At 50.5% G+C, this 16,910-nt stretch overlaps 1 protein-coding gene across 2 annotated transcripts in view; it reads left to right on the forward strand.

Moving 5' to 3' along the window:
* The window catches only part of SLC6A6 (solute carrier family 6 member 6), an 80,066-nt gene extending 69,298 nt beyond the window's left edge, over positions 1 to 10,768 (forward strand). For both annotated transcript variants that reach the window (XM_012538464.3, XM_049716029.1), the window contains exons 12-15: positions 451 to 553; positions 1,135 to 1,235; positions 3,835 to 4,005; positions 6,651 to 10,768. In XM_012538464.3, coding sequence (XP_012393918.1) covers positions 451 to 553; positions 1,135 to 1,235; positions 3,835 to 4,005; positions 6,651 to 6,791 — 516 coding nt within the window. In that variant the 3' untranslated portion in view covers positions 6,792 to 10,768. The remainder of the gene's footprint in view (positions 1 to 450; positions 554 to 1,134; positions 1,236 to 3,834; positions 4,006 to 6,650) is intronic.
* The last annotated feature ends 6,142 nt before the right edge of the window (positions 10,769 to 16,910 follow it).

Consider the following 16,910-nt stretch of genomic DNA (forward strand, 5'->3'; position numbering starts at 1 on the left):
GTTGCATTTGCCCCCAAATTTGGGGTTTCACATCACCGATTTTCCTTACCAGAAGTAAAAATAAATGCTTTTCTCGAAGTGTCTGTAAGAAACACCCCCTGAAAGGCAGGCCACAGGTTCATACACTGAGCAACAGGGTCTCACTGAAGTCTTCTGTGTTGACCACAGTGAGTGTTAAGCCCCTCCTTTGGAAACAGGCTTCAGAGAACCCATCATTTTTCGCTAAGAAAGACATGTTTTGCTTTCTTTTCTGTGTGTGTGTATCTTTTTAATTAAATTTGTCAAACATGAAGTTAAGCATCTGTTTAGACATGTATCTGGTCCTTACACCCTCTGCACTTTTTTTTTCCTTGGATTTTCTATTTCTTATTGACAGGCCAGATCTCTTTATATATTGAGGGAATGAGATGCCAAATAACAAACCCACCTTCTCTGGTTTTTTCTTCACAGGGTGGCATGTATGTGTTTCAGCTCTTTGACTACTATGCAGCTAGCGGTGTATGCCTTTTGTGGGTTGCATTCTTTGAATGTTTTGCTATTGCCTGGATATATGGTGAGTAGAGATGTTTGCATATCTTACTCAAGTCTCTCCTTTGGGCTTCTCTATCTAGAAGCTTCAGAAACAGAATTCTAGTGGGAATTTCATTTTGAGTCAGACACAGAGTCGCTCCCTGCCTGGACTTTTCCTCTCAAGGCCGCCCCTTCCAGCACAAATAATATGACCGTAGCCACACCGAAGATTCTCCCCATGCTGAAGGTGCAAGGTGTGAGTGGATGCTTTGACAAACACAGAATTCGGCCATGCCAGGGGTCTGTCTTTGATGAACCACTCTAGGGTCCAGGAATGGTCCATTCTGACTTCCTCAAGACCTTGGAATGGCCACACCGGGTTTTGGGGGTCTGCGTAAAGTTACCAGAAAAATACCGGGTGCCCAGAGACATGTGAATTTTAGATCATTTCAGATAAACGTCTGCCAACACTTGGGATTTGTGATGCAGGGACCTGGATGAGGCCCTGGAGACACCCCCTCCCCGCCACCCCCCCCAGGGCCCTTGAGCCCCTGCTGTGCTGTTCCCGGGGCGGATGCTGCATCGGACACCGGGTCAACATCTGTCTGCCTCTGTCTCTTGCAGGCAGTGATAACTTTTATGACGGTATTGAGGACATGATCGGCTATCGGCCTGGGCCCTGGATGAAGTACAGCTGGGCCGTGGTCACTCCGCTTCTCTGTCTTGTGAGTGTCCTTCCGCGCGGCCGCGGGCAGTAGCCGTTCCTCCCCGGAGCTTGACAGTTTCACCCGCTAACGCATCGTTCACTCAGCATCTGCTTAGTGCTGGCCTCTGACAAGCCTAGTGGCAGCTGTGCTGGGGAGGGGCCAGGCTGCTCCGGAGGGTTCCCTGTGCAGCATGAGTAGGAGCTTGTCAGGAGGAGGGAGCCGGAACGGCAGTGCTGGCAGAGGGGCGCGAGTCGGGCGCGCCAAGAAATTGCAGGGTTCCATCACTGAGTACATGACCTTTCCTCAAACGCTTCCAGAGTTCATGGGCACAGTCAGGGTCACTGATTAAGTTGAGGGGCCTTGGGGAATGTCGAATGGAGACGTCATAGACCCTGGAAATGCAGTGTTTCCCATGGAGGGCGGGGCTCGTGCCTGGAGAGGGGAGGTCCCAGCAGAGAGGAACCCTGGCCTCTCCCAGGAACAAGGAAGCTTAGTAGCCACCAGGACCCAAGGGCAGTGATGTGCACGTCCCCCTTCGCACCAGGGTTCCTGCACCTGCCATCTGGGGATGCGGCCTTGGGGCCCAGGCACCCGTTAGGCTCCGCTAGGAGGCTCTGGCCAAAGGGAGGTCCTCTGCAGCAAAAGCTGCTTCCTTGCCGGTGTTTGAAACCTATCATGAGCTTGGAGCTAATTGCAAGGAAAGACGTCTGCTATGCTGCTCTCAGCTCAGACCGTGGGGAGCACAGATGGCAGAAATGTTCCTTGTGTTTAGGAACCAGGTGCCGGGAGATAAATGGGCCCTCCCCTCAGTGACCTCTGTTTCCAGGCCTTTCCTCACAGGGCCCAAGTTCCTGCATTTGTAAAACAAGGAGACCAACTGATGCGGGGCTGAGTGGCAGCGACCGTCTTAGGTTGTCTTAGGTTGTTACTTTATTACTGAACACGGTCTCGGCCTTTTCATCTGAGATGCAGATTTTCCCCACAATATAAGGAAGCTGTAGCAGCCAGTAACCATGATCGGGGAGTGCATTGTTGGTGGTGAATTTAGGTGGGTGCAAAGCCCGTGTTCTCATCCTCACTTAATGATTTATTTGTGGGCAACTCCCCTCACCACTCTGACCATGGGATTCCTCCTCCCTCCCTCCCTCCCTCGGGGATTGGATAGGTGAGAGGCTGCATTCTGAGGTGGCGGGAAGAGTGACACAGGCGGACACGCTGCTTCCCGGGTTGGGTTGGGAGGGCAGAGCTGCCCTCCCTTGGGACCCTCCCCCTCTAAGCGTCACCCCACACGTAGGACAGCAACAACAGGGCCAGGCATACAGTAGGTGCCTAATGAAGAGCATTCCCCCCACCCCCTCACCAATTCTGGTTTAGATAGGTTTGTCTTCCCTTCAAACCCCCCTTATTAGATAATGAAGGTTTAAGTCATTTTCACTGGGTTCTACACGGAGAGGCTGTAGTTCTGACCGGAAGCAGCCCTCCAGCCAGCCTAGAGTGCAGGCTTTGGGGCGCAGAGCTGACTCCACCCCACCCCTATGTTCCTTAAGAATTAAAAGCCACTTCTGTTTTTCCTTTTGACACCACCATTTTGAAGTATCACTGATCATTGGTGAGTCTGACCCTCCCAGAGGAAAAGACAGTCCTAGGGAGGATCGCAGGCCCGGGCAGGCAAGGCCACACTGAGAGTGCAGGGGAAAGAGCCTGTTTGGCTGGAAATAGGTCTGTCAGTCAGTGATGTGGACATGCTTAAGGGACAGAGCCCTATGCTGTGTTCTGATAATGGACCCCTGGGTGCAAAGGTGGTTAAAAACCAACCTTCAAGATAAAGACAAGCTGATCCTAAAATATAGTTCACTTGAAGTTTTTGGATGCTTATTTTTAAGATTAAAAAATGCTTAGGATTATTATAAATCAATATTTATCAAAAAGTAAACGTTTTTGATAAATGGCTTGGGCGTGGCTTAAGCTGGACCCCCCAACAGGGCAGCAAGGCCCAGGTCCACACCCTGCCTTGGGGGCTGGGCCTGGGGCTCAGAGAGGGAGGTGGAGGGGTGGCAGTGGCCGAAGGGAAGCTGTGTGCCCCCAGAGCTACACCACATGTCAGGGAAACAGGGGAATGAGACAGACACACCTTCCGCTCTCATTGACTCAGGCTGGGTGGGGAACGAGTAATTGTGATCATGAAGAATTGAAAAATCGCGCTTTCTGGGAAGGGAAGTGTGGGCACCTGACTGAGCCTGGGCGGGGCCTGGGCAGGACCATTAGTGCAAATTTAGGATGAGGAGAAGGTGATCAAGAGAGAGGTTCCCAGTGAGTGGGAACAGCCTGCCCAGAGACCCCAGGGCAAGCGGCTGAGAAGCTGAAAGGAATTCTAGGTAGCTGGAGTATAGTGGCAGAGAAAGAGGCAGTGGGTAGGTGACAGGGAATTGCCGGCCAGACAAGGAGTTTGCATCCCGAAGGTCCTGGGGAACCACAGAAGGGTTTTGAGCAAGGAGGCGGCTTGATCAGGTTTACCCTGGGGGCGGCCCTCCTGCACCAGAGGGAGAAGGGTGTGAGCCTCTTGGGTGGAGCCTGCCCTGGTCCCAGAAGCCCCCTGACCGCCCCCGTCTCTCCACAGGGATGTTTTATCTTCTCTCTCGTCAAGTATGTACCCCTGACCTACAACAAAGTCTACGTGTACCCCAACTGGGCCATCGGGCTGGGCTGGAGCCTGGCCCTGTCCTCCATTGTGTGCGTCCCCTTGGTCATGGTCATCCGCCTCTGCCAGACGGAAGGGCCGTTCCTCGTGGTAAGCACACAGGGCCCCGAGTCTGGATTTGGGGTGGGGGCAGGATGCTGAAGGCCAGCCAGCTGTCAGTTTGCTGTGTGACCTTGGGCAGGTCACTTGCCCTCTCTGAGCGCCAGACCTCTCACCTGCCCTGTGGAGTGGTTGAGATTGTGGGCAGGAGAGTGTATAGTGGGAAAATGGGCAACAGTGACACATTCAAGGGCCGGGCCGGGGGCCGGAGAGGTGGTGGCAGCTTTGGATTCCAAGATAAGAGCCGGGGCTTCACCCGGGAGCAGTGGGGGCCAGGTTTCCCAAGTGGTGAGACGGGAGACAGGAGCTCACGAGCAAGGCTGAGCTTCAGCCAGAGGCCTTCCCTGGCCCTGGAGCCAAGTTTCAGACGAGCCCAGCCCGTGCTGGTGTTCCCCTCGCCAGACATGTGGCCCCATCTGCTGCCCGACCCTCAGAAGCCACCTGTGCACCGAACAGACCCTCCAGCTCCCAGGCCCCTGTGCCCACCAGTCTCCTCCCTGCGCCTCCCTCCCGCCACCATCCTCTCAGAAATTCCTCCAACAATCCTGGAGATTCCAGGCCCTGGCAAAAGTCGGGGCTCTTTCCAAGAAATCCTTTTCTTAGACTCTCCCTTAACCTTTGGGCTTGGGCCGGCTCCAAGACGGCACTGTTTTGTTCTGGGCTGTTTTTATTGTTATTCTCTTAAAAATCTGGAGCCAGGATGTCCTGGGGCCCTGGCTCCCTCTTGGGCTGGGCTGGTTTCCTTGTGGGCAGGGGATTGACCTGGGGGTGTTGTTGGTGGGGAAAGATGCCGGGCCGGGCAGAAGAAGACCAGACCAGCCTTCCCGAGACAGAGGAAGTAGGCAGGGGTATGTATGCCAGGAGGAAACCATGAGGCTGGGGTCTGTCTGAGCCAGGAGGACGCTTGGGGTGTTCCTGCAGCACTGGACCCATTGTGTTTTCTCAGAGGACACAGGGAAGGACCCCAGTATTCAGCCAGAATGCTGATTGGCCCTATCGTGTGTCAAAATACTGAAATACTGGGCCTGGGACAGACCCAGCCCCTCCCCCAGGAATTTCCAGAATGTCCCTACCACCCAGAAACCAAAGGGTTAATGGAGGGCACAACAGGGGGTGTTGGATGTCTGTCCTGATTACTCAGTGCCCACAGCTACACCCAACAGGTCACTGACTTGTGTCTCTTTGAAGCCTAATTTTAAAATATTGTTCCATCCCAAGTTTAGAGGTTTGGGCAGAGTGGGGTTGGTGCGGGGGAAGGATTCGAGTCCACCCCAAATTCACAACCGGTCCTCACCCCCAAACCTGACCGTTAACCAAAGCCCCCTCCTCTGAAGGCACCTGGCCACCATCCACCTGTCTTCACCACATGCCCCTCGACCACCTACCTGCACAGGTTGCCAAGGGGTCCTCCCAGCCATGAACTTCTCTCTGAGCTCCATCCCGGGAGGATTCCAATTATGTCTGCACCTCCTGCATAAACGGGGCCCCAGGTAGCTGCCCGGGGGTGTTTGCCTCATGTCCCCAGTTCGGGGCGCACACCCATTGTACAGATGTCAGGAGAGGCAAAGCGATGAAGGGGGGGCAGGGCCCTCCCCTCCTGCTGGGTTCCACCTTCGCCCTGTACCTGGGGCCTCTGGTCTGTTTCCTCCAGGGCCCAGGCAGCCAACCCAGGTGGGGAGGGGGACTGGGGAGCTGGGGCTCGGGAAGTCGAGAACCATCGCAGGATGCAGTGATGCTCTCAGCTCTGGCTCCCGTTTTCAAGGAGATGTGGGCCTGGGGTGGCCAGACCTGTGGTTTTTAAAGAGTAGATGGAAGTCTGGATTTTCACATGAAATATCGTAGCTTTTAACAAGCAGCTTTTGAAAATTGTTCTATACCTAAATTGAACGTAAATGCCGAGATAGAGGGTTTCTTGTTAGCACCTGCTTCCTACTTAAGCCGCTGAGTGGACGCTTGGCGGGAGGTGGGCTGGGAGGCGGGAGCTCTGAGTTCAAGTCCCAGCTCTGCTGTTGCTTTTCTGGGTGCCCTGGGGAGGGCTCCTTCCCTTACTGATCCTATCATCTGGCAACCTGGGGAGGACAAACTGCTGTGTGCCTGGCAGTGGTCCAGCCTCTGTCCCCTCTGTTGGGAGGGGCAGCACAGACCCAGGCAGTGGTCTCCAGACCCTCAGTGGGGAAATGGAGAAGGCAGGACATGCAGCTTGTGGGAGACGGAGGTTCTCCTCGGGGAAAGTGGGAGCCATGGGAGGCTCAAGACAGTTACCCAACCTCGGGCATACAAATTGCAGGAACTCAGCTGCTTTGCAAGTCAGAGAAATAGGGGAACGAGAATCACAAGGAGCTGTATTTCAGCTCCATGGGACAGAGAAGGGGGAAAGAGTTTGGAGGTGTGAGTCTCCTGTCCCTGAGGTGTGTAAGCAGGGCTTGGCCAAGGAAACTACCGGCGGGCACTCTGCCCTCATTCAGGGCCTGGAGGGACCTTAGTTCAAGTCCTCTATTTGCCAGTGGATGAAATGGGTGGTCCAGAGAGGGTACTAGTTTGGCAAAGGCCACAGAGCACACTGGCAGGACCCGAGGTGAAGAGGGAAACCGGGCCCGCTGACCTGCCTCCCCGTGCCTGTCCCCTTCTTCCTCCAGAGACTCAAGTACCTGCTGACACCGAGGGAACCCAACCGTTGGGCCGTGGAGCGAGAGGGGGCGATGCCCTACAGCTCCCGCATGTCCGTTAACAGCACGCTCAGGAAACCAACCCACATCATAGTGGAGACCATGATGTGAGCTCTCTCCCAGTCGACGGGCTGCTTTCCTGCTGTTTACTAACATTAGATTCTTATAGGACCAGGTTTACAGAGCTTTATATTTGCACTAGGATTTTTTTTTAATTGTCACAGAAAATGTTTGTGTGTGCGTGTGCGTGTGCGTGTGTGTGTGTGTGTGTGTGTGTGTGTGTGTGGTGTTGTGTGTATGTGTATTTTGTTTTGATTTGGGGATATTTTGTACAAAAAGAATACCCACGGGCAGCTGCCCGGGCTGAGGCAGAGCTTTCGTATGGAATTAGATGTATTTTATGGGAACTTGGTCAATTTTTCTTTGTATTTTTTTTTAACATATAACTGTGTATACACGTAGAGATTGTCCTACACTTTTACCACTTGAATTGATCTTGCCAGCAATAGATCTTGTTTTCAAAAGCAATTCTTCGGTGCTGTGTAGCTGGCAGAAAGTTCTGCCCCCAAAACGCAGGGTAGAATTTTCCTGGGACAGCAGACCCATTTTAAAGGTGTAGTACCTTACCAGCCTTGTTCAAGTGAAGCAAACAGCTATCGGGCCAGACCCCGAGGGGCTGGAGAAAGGAAGGCTGTTGGGAGACGCCTCACGACACTTGTCTTAGCCAACAAGAGAGATGCCAAAATAATGAACCAACCTCTCAAATATAAAGGGACTCAAAGCCCACAGATGAGGCCCAACAGGAAAAGTGTGATGCTGAGAGCACTGGGAACCATTGCATCAAGAGCAGAGTCCCTTTTATTTCGAGACTGAGGCGGGGATAGTCAGAAGGGCTGTCAGAACCATCCGTGTGCGAGGGAGCGGCGTCCTTCCTGGCACGTCCCAGGGAGGGAGTGGAGGCTACCCAGCAGGAGCGGGGGTCTCAGGGCTGCAGACCTCACGCAGATGGGGCTGTGGCCTGGATGGGGATTCCGATCAGCTTCTGGTTGTTCCCCCAGCCGACATCTCTCGCAGCTGCTTGTAGGGGAAGCGTGGTGTACGTATTTGGTGAGGGGCGAGGGGTGAGCAAGTGGACCAAAGGACGTGGCCCCAGGCGCCCGGGACCCCGGGGAGGGGGCGGTGCTCTTCTTTCCTCAGCTCTCCACCCTCAGCTCTCCACCCTCAGCTCTGTATTCATCTCAGAGGCTCTTGTTGAAGACCCCAGCCCGGGGCCGCCCTGGCGCCTAGCAGGGAGTGCCAGGAGCGAGCTTTCATTGGGGTGAGGTGATCCCCAAACTTTCCTGCAAATTCAGGCACAAGTACAACCCACGCTGGTAACCTGGGAGATAAGGAAACTCTTTATTCCCCCTTCACCGCAAAAGCTGGGGTCGGGTACGCACTATGTGGGGATCGAGGTCAGGAGGTGAGTCAGGGTTGTTCGGGGGCAGGCACCCCAGAACTGGCATTCCTCCCTGAACCAGGACGGAAGGCACTCCACCTTTAAAATCCCAAGTACGGACACCCCTCCACCCAGCCCGCATTTGGATCTAAACTGTGCCATTTAAACAGAAACTTCCAAGTTCAGGGTGTAAAGTAAACGGAAACGTTGTCACGCGGAAACGGCAGTGACTGCCTCGGGGGTGTGGAGAGCAGGATCCGGCTCTGGCGTTCAGAGCAGGGGCTCTCTGAATCCTGGGACCCCCTCCCCAAATCCGGGCAGGGGAGGAGTCTCGGGTGTCCCCCTCCCAAGGGGCAGAGACGATTCTGAACCTCTCGTCTTTAGCAAGCATTCACAGTCCGCTGTCTCCAAAACATACACCCTGCTAAACAGCACCCAATCCTATTCCAAACCGTCAGCAAGTCTGTGTGCCTGTTTTACGATGCATTTATGGTTGCTACTGTATCTGATTGATTGTATTGTTTTGGGGTTTTTTCCTGATTTTATCAAGTAGGAATGTGACCTGTTCTCCTTTGTCTTATGGAACATTAGTAAACTAACCACTGTCGATGACTGGGGACAGGTTACGTGCGGGGGCGAGGAGGGCCACAGTGTTTCGGGTTCGTAGGCAAATTGCAACATTCTGGAAATAGCCCGAAAAAGGCCTCTTCTTATAAGATTCTCAGACCAAATTCTAGACCAAAGACACATGCAGACCAAGTCCCCAGGCCCTGCCTGGAAGGAAGGTCAGCCACTTTCCCAAGCCTGACCCTCGCCCATCTCCCGAGCACCTGTCTCCACTTGTGACCCTCCTGTCTGATACCCTAGCTCTTGTGTATCAGCAGAACTCTGCTCTGTGAGTACAATGTGTAATGGTGTGTGACTTCTATGTCTCCACATAAAGGAAACTTGTCATTGGAGCTCACGACTCTGGTCCGCCTGTCTCTGGGCAGTCCGCCATCCATGCTCTGCCTGGGATGGGTTGGAAATTCTGATACTTGCAGCCAGATCTGGAAGGGATGCAAGAGAGAGGTTTAAAGGATGTTTTTAGCATGCACAAATGGGTAATGGCCCCAGGATAATCTCACCTGGGGAGATGCTCTGTCCAGCTGGGCCTGGGCCCGGTTAGTCCCTATGGTGGAACCGTACGGTCACTGATAGAGAGGCTTCCTGGGCCCCCCGGTCAGCACCCTCGTTGTCAAAGGGGCATGTTCTCCCTGAAGACCAAAGACCAGCCTTTATGAAAAAGGACATGCTCCGTCCCCAGAGTTCAGGGACGCGGTGAACTGCAACCCACCCTGTGACCATGTTCATGGGCCAGCTGGATCCCAAGCTATGGCTTAGTGGGATGGGAGCTGGTCCACCCGGCACCCTCCCCTCAGCAGCCGTCTGGAAGTGAGGCACTGAGACGTCTGTTGCACCACAGGAAACTGAGGGGTCCAGACAGAGCCCCTCAGACAGGATTTAGCCTGAGGTCACGTGGGAAATTCCCAGGTGGCCGGAAGTGGCCTTGGATGATTTCTGGGCCATACACAGCTTCCTCTCTGTAGCTCCAGTGCCACATTCTCACCCCAGATCCCCAGCACACCCCAAGACAGTGGGGAGACAGAGGGGAGAGGGAGCCCCCCTCAGCCTAGCCCAGAGTGTTCTTGTGTCCCCAGGTGCCAGCACACGGCGGTCAGGGCCCCAGCCAACGTCTCCCAGCACTACCCCTCCAGCTGGGGCAGCCAGTGCTCTGGCAGGCGTGCCTCCCTTCCACACCAAGCCTCAGACACAGTCTGGGAAAGGACCCAAGAGAAACCCCCTCAAGGGGGCTAGAGGTCCCATCCAGCCCTCAAACCCAAGGTCAGGTGGGCCAGGCAAGGCTGTCCACGTGGATGCTATGAATATCACTGTGCAAAACTCCAGCAAGCACAAACCCACAGAACAACAAAGCTCAGACATCAAAACTTGGAGAGGGGTGTAGGTACCCAGAGGCCAGGAAATAGCATTCCCCCCTCCTCTGTGCCCCCTCTCAGTGCCAGGCTTTCAGACTGCAGCTCGGAAGCTGGGTTTCATTGTTCTCTTACGGGTGTCACTACAGGCTATTCCGCCGTGTTCCCTGAGGGATTGGAGCATCTTGTTATATACTTGGCTTCAAATCGAGATGTTGGCTTAACTTTTTTTTTTTAAACCCAATTAATTTTCGAATCCCTAGCAACTGTGACTGTATTTAGCACAAGAGAATGCCGAGAATGTGGGTCTTGCTTCCTTCCAGAAATATGTCTGGCTCACCAGAACTTTTTTTGAAACTTCAAAATATTTTTAAGATATTTTAAACTTTTGTAAAAAAAAAAAAAAATCAACCAACAAGAGACTCTTCTGAGGAGGAGCATTTGTATTTGAATAAAATCCTTGGTGTGTAACTCAGTCTTGCAGTATACAAGCTTTTATGTATAAATGTTTTCTGATATGAATTCCTGTATTTTGCAGGGGTTTTCTTTTCTTCTTTGGCTTTTTAGATAAATATGTATACCTATATTTTAAATTCATCTTTGCTTTTTTTTTTTTTAGAGGAGTTTGTAATCACCTTATAACATGAAAATAAACATTTCCTTTTTAAAATCCAAAACGTGTGGGTTCTGTTCTGATACAGCTGTTTCTCTTTACATTTGGCAAGCACTTTACTGTTTACAAAGGGCTTTCATTTCTGCCCCGGGACATTCCTCAGAGCGGGGTGTTATTCTCTGAGGTTGGAGACATTGAGGTAGAGGTTCAGGAGGGGACAGTTTGCCTCAGGGCGCATGAGTCCCTGAAAGAGTGGGGAATCTCCCCAGATTCCGGCTCCGCTCCAGCTGCTTCTACTGATGTCCTGCGACTGGGAGGTCTCATCACCTGAGCCCGCGGCTGTCATCTGGAGTGAAGCACCGCCCCCTTCATGCTGATTGGAGGCGGTGCTCACCACGCACCAGCACCAGGTGGTATCACTTACACCCAAACCAGGGCTCTGACCTTCCGGCCAGGAGAGCGCAGGCTGCTGGGGGGCTGGTAAGTGACCAGCCCTGGAGGATGGTGCCGCGGACACTGGGACCTCAGAAGCGAGGGCAGTCAGGACCCCAGAGGTCAGTGGTTGGCACAGACGTGGTTGGCCTTGGGAGTCATGAGCCCAGCCCGCTGTTACAAATGGGGAAACGGAGGCTGGGAGAGGGGCCTGGCTTGCCTGGGTTCACAGAGCAGGTCCACGTTTGAGGCAGCCTTTGGGCCCGCTGGCCCAGCCACCTTTGTGAGTGTGCGAGGTCAGGGGGATTTGCAGGGTCTTTTCCCCAAATCCCCAGACCAAAAAACCTTTCTCGGTAACTCATTCTACATAGACAATGCTAGAGTGAAATCTCCCTCCCCACTCTTTCTGTCTGTCTCCCTCCCTCCCTTCTTCCCTGAGTGTCTTGGTCACCTGGCCTGTGTTCACATCCTGGTTCCATCCCTGACTACCTGTGTAAAGTACTTAACCTCTTGCCTCCTTCACTCCTCTCTGATGTTGAGATCATAATACAGCTCCCTCCGAGGCTGTTGGGGAGGATCTATAAGGGGATTGCTTTTTTTATTGAAGTATAGTTAATTTGCAAAGTTGTGTTAGTTTCAAGTGTACAGCAATGTGATTCAGTTGTACACACATATATACTTTTTCAGATTATTTTCCATTATAGGTTATTATAAGATATTGAGTAGAGTTCCCTCTGCTATACAGTAGGTCCTTGTTGTTTATCTATTTTACGTAGTGTGTATGTTAATCCCAAACTGCTAATTTATCCCCTCCATCCCTTTTTGTAATTATAAGTTTGTTTTCTATGTCTGTGGGTTGATTTCTGTTTTGTAAATAAGTTCATTTGTATCATTTTTCTATACTCCACAAATAAGTGGTGTCATATGGTATTTGTCGTTCCCTGATTTACTTCGCTTAGTATGGTAATCTCTAGGTCCATCCATGTTGCTGCCAACTGCTTTATTTTATTCTTTCTAAAGCTGAGTAATAGTCCATTAAATATATGTACCACATCTTCTTTATCCATTCATCTGTCAGTGGACACTTAGGTTGCTTCCATGTCTTGGCTATTGTAAATGGTAATGCTGTGAACATTGGGGTGCATGTGTCTTTTTGAATTATGGTTTTCTCTGGATATATGCCCAGGAGTGGGATTGCTGGATCATATGGTAACTCTGTTTTTAGTTTTTTAAGGAACCTCCATACTGTTCTCCAAAGTGGTTGCATCAATTTACATTCCCACCAACAGTGTAGGAGGGTTCCCTTTTCTCCACACCCTCTCCAGCATTTATTGTTTGTAGATTTTTTGATGATGGCCATTCTGACTGGTGTGAGGTGATACCTCATTGTAGTTTTGATTTTCATTTCTCTAGTAATTAGCAATGTTGAGCATCTTTTCATGTGCCTGTTGGCCATCTGTATATCTTCTTTGGAGAAATGACTATTTAGGTCTTCTGCCCATTTTGTGATTGGATTGTTTTTCAATATTAAGCTGTATGAGCCGTTTGTATATTTTAGAAATTAATTCTTTGTCAGTCACATCGTTTGCAAATATTTTCTCCCAATCCGTAGGTTGTCTTTTGTTTGTTTGTTTATTGTTTCCTTTGCTGTGCAAAAGCTTTTAAGTTTAATTAGGTCCCATTTGTTTATTTTTCTTTTTATTTCCACTACTCTAGGAGACAGACCCAAAAAAATATTGCTGCGATTCATGTCAAAGAGTGTTCTGCCGATGTTTTCCTCTAGGAGCTTTATAGTATCTGGTCTTACATTTAGGTCTCTAATCCATTTTGAGTTTATTTTTGTGTATGGTGTTAGGGCGTGTTCTAATTTCATTCTTTTACATGGAGCTGTCCAGTTTTCCCAGCACCACTTATTGAACAGACTGTCTTTTCTCCATTGTATATCCTTGCCTCCTTTGTCATAGATTAATTGATCATAAGTGTGTGGGTTTATTTCTGGGCTTTCTATCCTGTTCCATTGATCATTATGTCTGTTTTCTGTGCCAGTACCATATTGTTTTTAATAAATTTATTTTTGGCTGCATTGGGTCTTCGTTGCTGCATGCGGGCTTTCTCTAGTTGCAACGAGCAGAGGCTCCTCTTCGTTGCGGTGCACAGGCTTCTCATCGCGGTGGCTTCTCCTGTTGTGGAGCGTGGGCTTCAGTAGTTGTGGCTCGCGGGCTCTAGAGCGCAGACTCAGTAGTTGTGGCGCACAGGCTTAGTTGCTCTGTGGCATGTGAGATCTTCCTGGACCAGTGATTGAACCCATGTCCCCTGCATTGGCAGGGGGATTCTTAACCAATTTGCCACCAGGGAAGCCCACTATGTAGCTTTGTAGTATAGTCTGAAGTCAGGGAGCCTGATTCCTCCAGCACTGTTCTCTCTCAAGATAGTTTTGGCTATTTGGAGTCTTTTGTGTTTCCATACAGATTTTTAAAAATTTTGTTCTAGTGCTCTGAAAAATGCCATTGGTAACTTGAGAGGGATTGCATTAAATCTGTAGATTGCATTGAACAGTATGGTCATCTTAACAGTATTGAGTCTTCCAATCCAAGAACACAGTATATCTTTCTGTTTGTTACAGGGAATTCTTGCAAAGCACTCAGAACAGTGCTTGGCCTGCAGCCAGGCTGTAGGACCAGTGCCGCCTCTCTGTCTTGCCTGGCCTGGCCCACACCTCCGTCCTGTTGCAGAAGAGCCCCAAGCCTGTCCCCCTCCCAGCGCTAGGGAGAGCAGCAGTGCCCTGTGCACAGCTCTGGCCCCCAGCGACTCTGGCCCAGCCACATAAATGCACCCGGTGTGACCTGGAGCCTGCCTGCACACCCTCCAAGACAAGGTGCTCACTCCCTCCTGCATAACTGATGGCGAGAGGCTCTTCCTCTGCTCACAGAGCTGTGGTTCTTCCAGCCAGACCCAGCCCTGCGCTCTGGGCTCATCCTGCCCTGGAGCCCATTTGGAGACTCAGCGTCATCGCTGGGCCCCGACCCAAGCTAAAGGGACTCCATACAGCAGACCCAGCTCTCACCTGCCTCAGTGGCTTCCCCTGCACACAGAACAAAATCCGTAGTCCCCACTCAAGCCTCACGCCTGGGCCCTGCAACCTCGAGCCCCACACCCCTTCCTGGCCTCCTTTCTCTTCCTGAGCCCACCAACCTCATTCCACCTCAGGGCCCTTGCACTTGCTGTGCCCTCTGCCTGGGACACTCTACCTCTAGATATCAGCACAAATGTCACCCCGACCCCTGAACTAAAGCCCCCGGTCACTCTGTCCCATGACTCTCTGGTTCTCTCCGCTGCACTGTCTACCTCTTAGAATAATTCCTTATGACTCACTCACTGTTTCACTGTCTTGCACAAGAATATAGCACTCCTGTATGCAGACAGGTCCTCATCTGTCTTGTTCATGAAGTTTGCCAAGGCGGTAGAATGATGCATACTATATTAGTGCTTTTTGAATTAATGCATTAATCAAAAGCAGGTGAGATGTGACAAGATCCAGAAGAAAGATGACTCTTGCCAACCTCTGATTTTCTTCTTTATTTTAAATTGACGAATAGTTCATTTAAAATACTGTTAGGTTCTGAAATACCCCGGAGTGATTCAGATATATATGTATATATAAATTTAAATATAGGGCTTCCTTGGTGGCACAGTGGTTAAGAATGCACCTGCCAGTGCAGGGGACACGGGTTTGAGCCCTGGTCCCAGAAGATCCCACATGCCGTGGAGCAACTAAGCCCAGGAGCTACAACTGCTGAGCCTGCACTCTAGACCCCGTGAGCCACAACTACTGAAGCCCGTGCGCCTACAGCCTGTGCTCCGCAGCAAGAGAAGCCACTGCAATGAGAAGCCCGTGCACCACAACGAAGACTAGCCCCCGCTCGCCGCAACTAGAGAAAGCCCGCACGCAGCAACGAAGACCCAACGCAGCCAAAAATAAATAGACAAATTTTAAAAAATTTAAAAAATTAAAAATAAACTAAATTTAAATATATATTCTTTTTCAGATTCGTTTCCATTATAGGTAATTAGAAGATATTGAATCTAATTCCCGGTGTGTATACTAGGACACTGTTGATTATGCATTATGTGTATAGCAGTCTGGATCCCTTAAACCCAACCTCCTATTTATCCTTCCCCCACACATGTCTCCTTTGGTAACCGTAAGTTTCTTGTCTATTTCTGTTTTGTAAATAAGTTCATGAGTATCATTCTTCTAAATTCCACATGTAGGTGATATTATAAATATTTCTTTTCTCTGACGTCTTTCACTTAGTATGAATATCACTAGGTCTATCCATCTTGCCAAAAATGGCATTATTTTATTCTTTTTGATGGTTGAGTATTCTATTTTGTGTGTATGTGTATATATATACACACACATGCCACATCTTCTGTGCAATTTGTCTCTCACTAGACACTTAGGTTGCTTCCATGTCCTGGCTATTTTAAATAGCGTTCCTATGAACGCTGGGGTGCATGTGTCTTTTCGAACTATGGTTTTCTCCAGATACATGCCCAGGACTAAGATTTCTGGATCCCTAGGTAGCGCATGTTTTGGATTTTTAAAAATCCTACATACTTTTCTCCATACTGGCTGTTCCCAGTGTGCATTACAACCAGCGGCCGAAGAGGTTCCCACTTTATCCATATCCTCTCCAAAATTTATACTTTGTACTCATTTTGATGATACACATTCTGACGAGTGCAAAGTTATCTCAATGTAGTTTTCATTTGCATTTCTGTAATAATTACTAATATTGAGCAGCATTTCATATACGTTTGTATTATTACAGTGTGAGTAAACTTTCCCTTTTGAAATTTGGCTTCTTGAAACTCTGTGTGTTTCGATTTTTTTTTCGGTTACCTATCCCAGGTCATTTCTGAGGACACGTGTCATTAAAATCCCCACAGGCTTTGTGAATATTAGGTGCCCTGAAGCACCGGTTGTAAAGTTGTAAAGTTGTTGTTACGTTAAACGTCCACAAGGCGGCAGCATTTCTTCGTGCCCAACTCTGCTTCCTGGGCAACTAAAAGCTTTAGGAAGAGTCATCTTACTGGGCTGTGAATTAGAGGGCAAGGTGCCAGGGGCAACACCCAAGGGCTTGTGTGTCACTACCTCTTCCCCCGTTCAGATTCAGGCCCCCGAATATTCCGAACCCTTGCCAAACCAACCTGCTGGTGGTGCTGGGGTGTGTAGGTGGGGTGACTGCTGGCAAGGAGGCTGGATGTGGGGACCCCACCAACCAGCAGCCGTGGAGGCTCGGTCACTTTTTGAAGCTCCTGCAGCCCAGACGGTCCACCAGGGTTTGGGTGCCCTTGGCTTCCTTTTAGCTGTATGAAGGCCCACCTAGATTCTGAAATTTTAGTTCCACCCAGAAAGGAAGGGACACGACAGCTTTAAGGGGCTGCATTTGCAGGCACACCCTCCTCAGGTGTCTCCGCTCCACCTCAGTGCACCCTTGGGACCCCAGGCTGCTGAGGCTGCGGGGATGTGACACCAGCGCATATCACCGAGGCAGGAGGCGAAAAGTGTACTCACTTCTGTCCTTCGGCGTTCATTTTTAGTTTAATTCTTATGGTATGTTGCGTTAGGGGTAAATTACAGTGTGGTGTTTGGTGTAGGTGTACAGCAAGCTGATTCAGTTACACATGTAATATAGCTGCTCTTTTCCGGATTCCTTTTCCATATAGGTTATTGCAGAACGTTGAGTAGAGGTCCTGGTGTTGTACAG

Source organism: Orcinus orca, chromosome 10 (assembly GCF_937001465.1).
Source record: "Orcinus orca chromosome 10, mOrcOrc1.1, whole genome shotgun sequence".
Taxonomy (NCBI): domain Eukaryota; kingdom Metazoa; phylum Chordata; class Mammalia; order Artiodactyla; family Delphinidae; genus Orcinus; species Orcinus orca.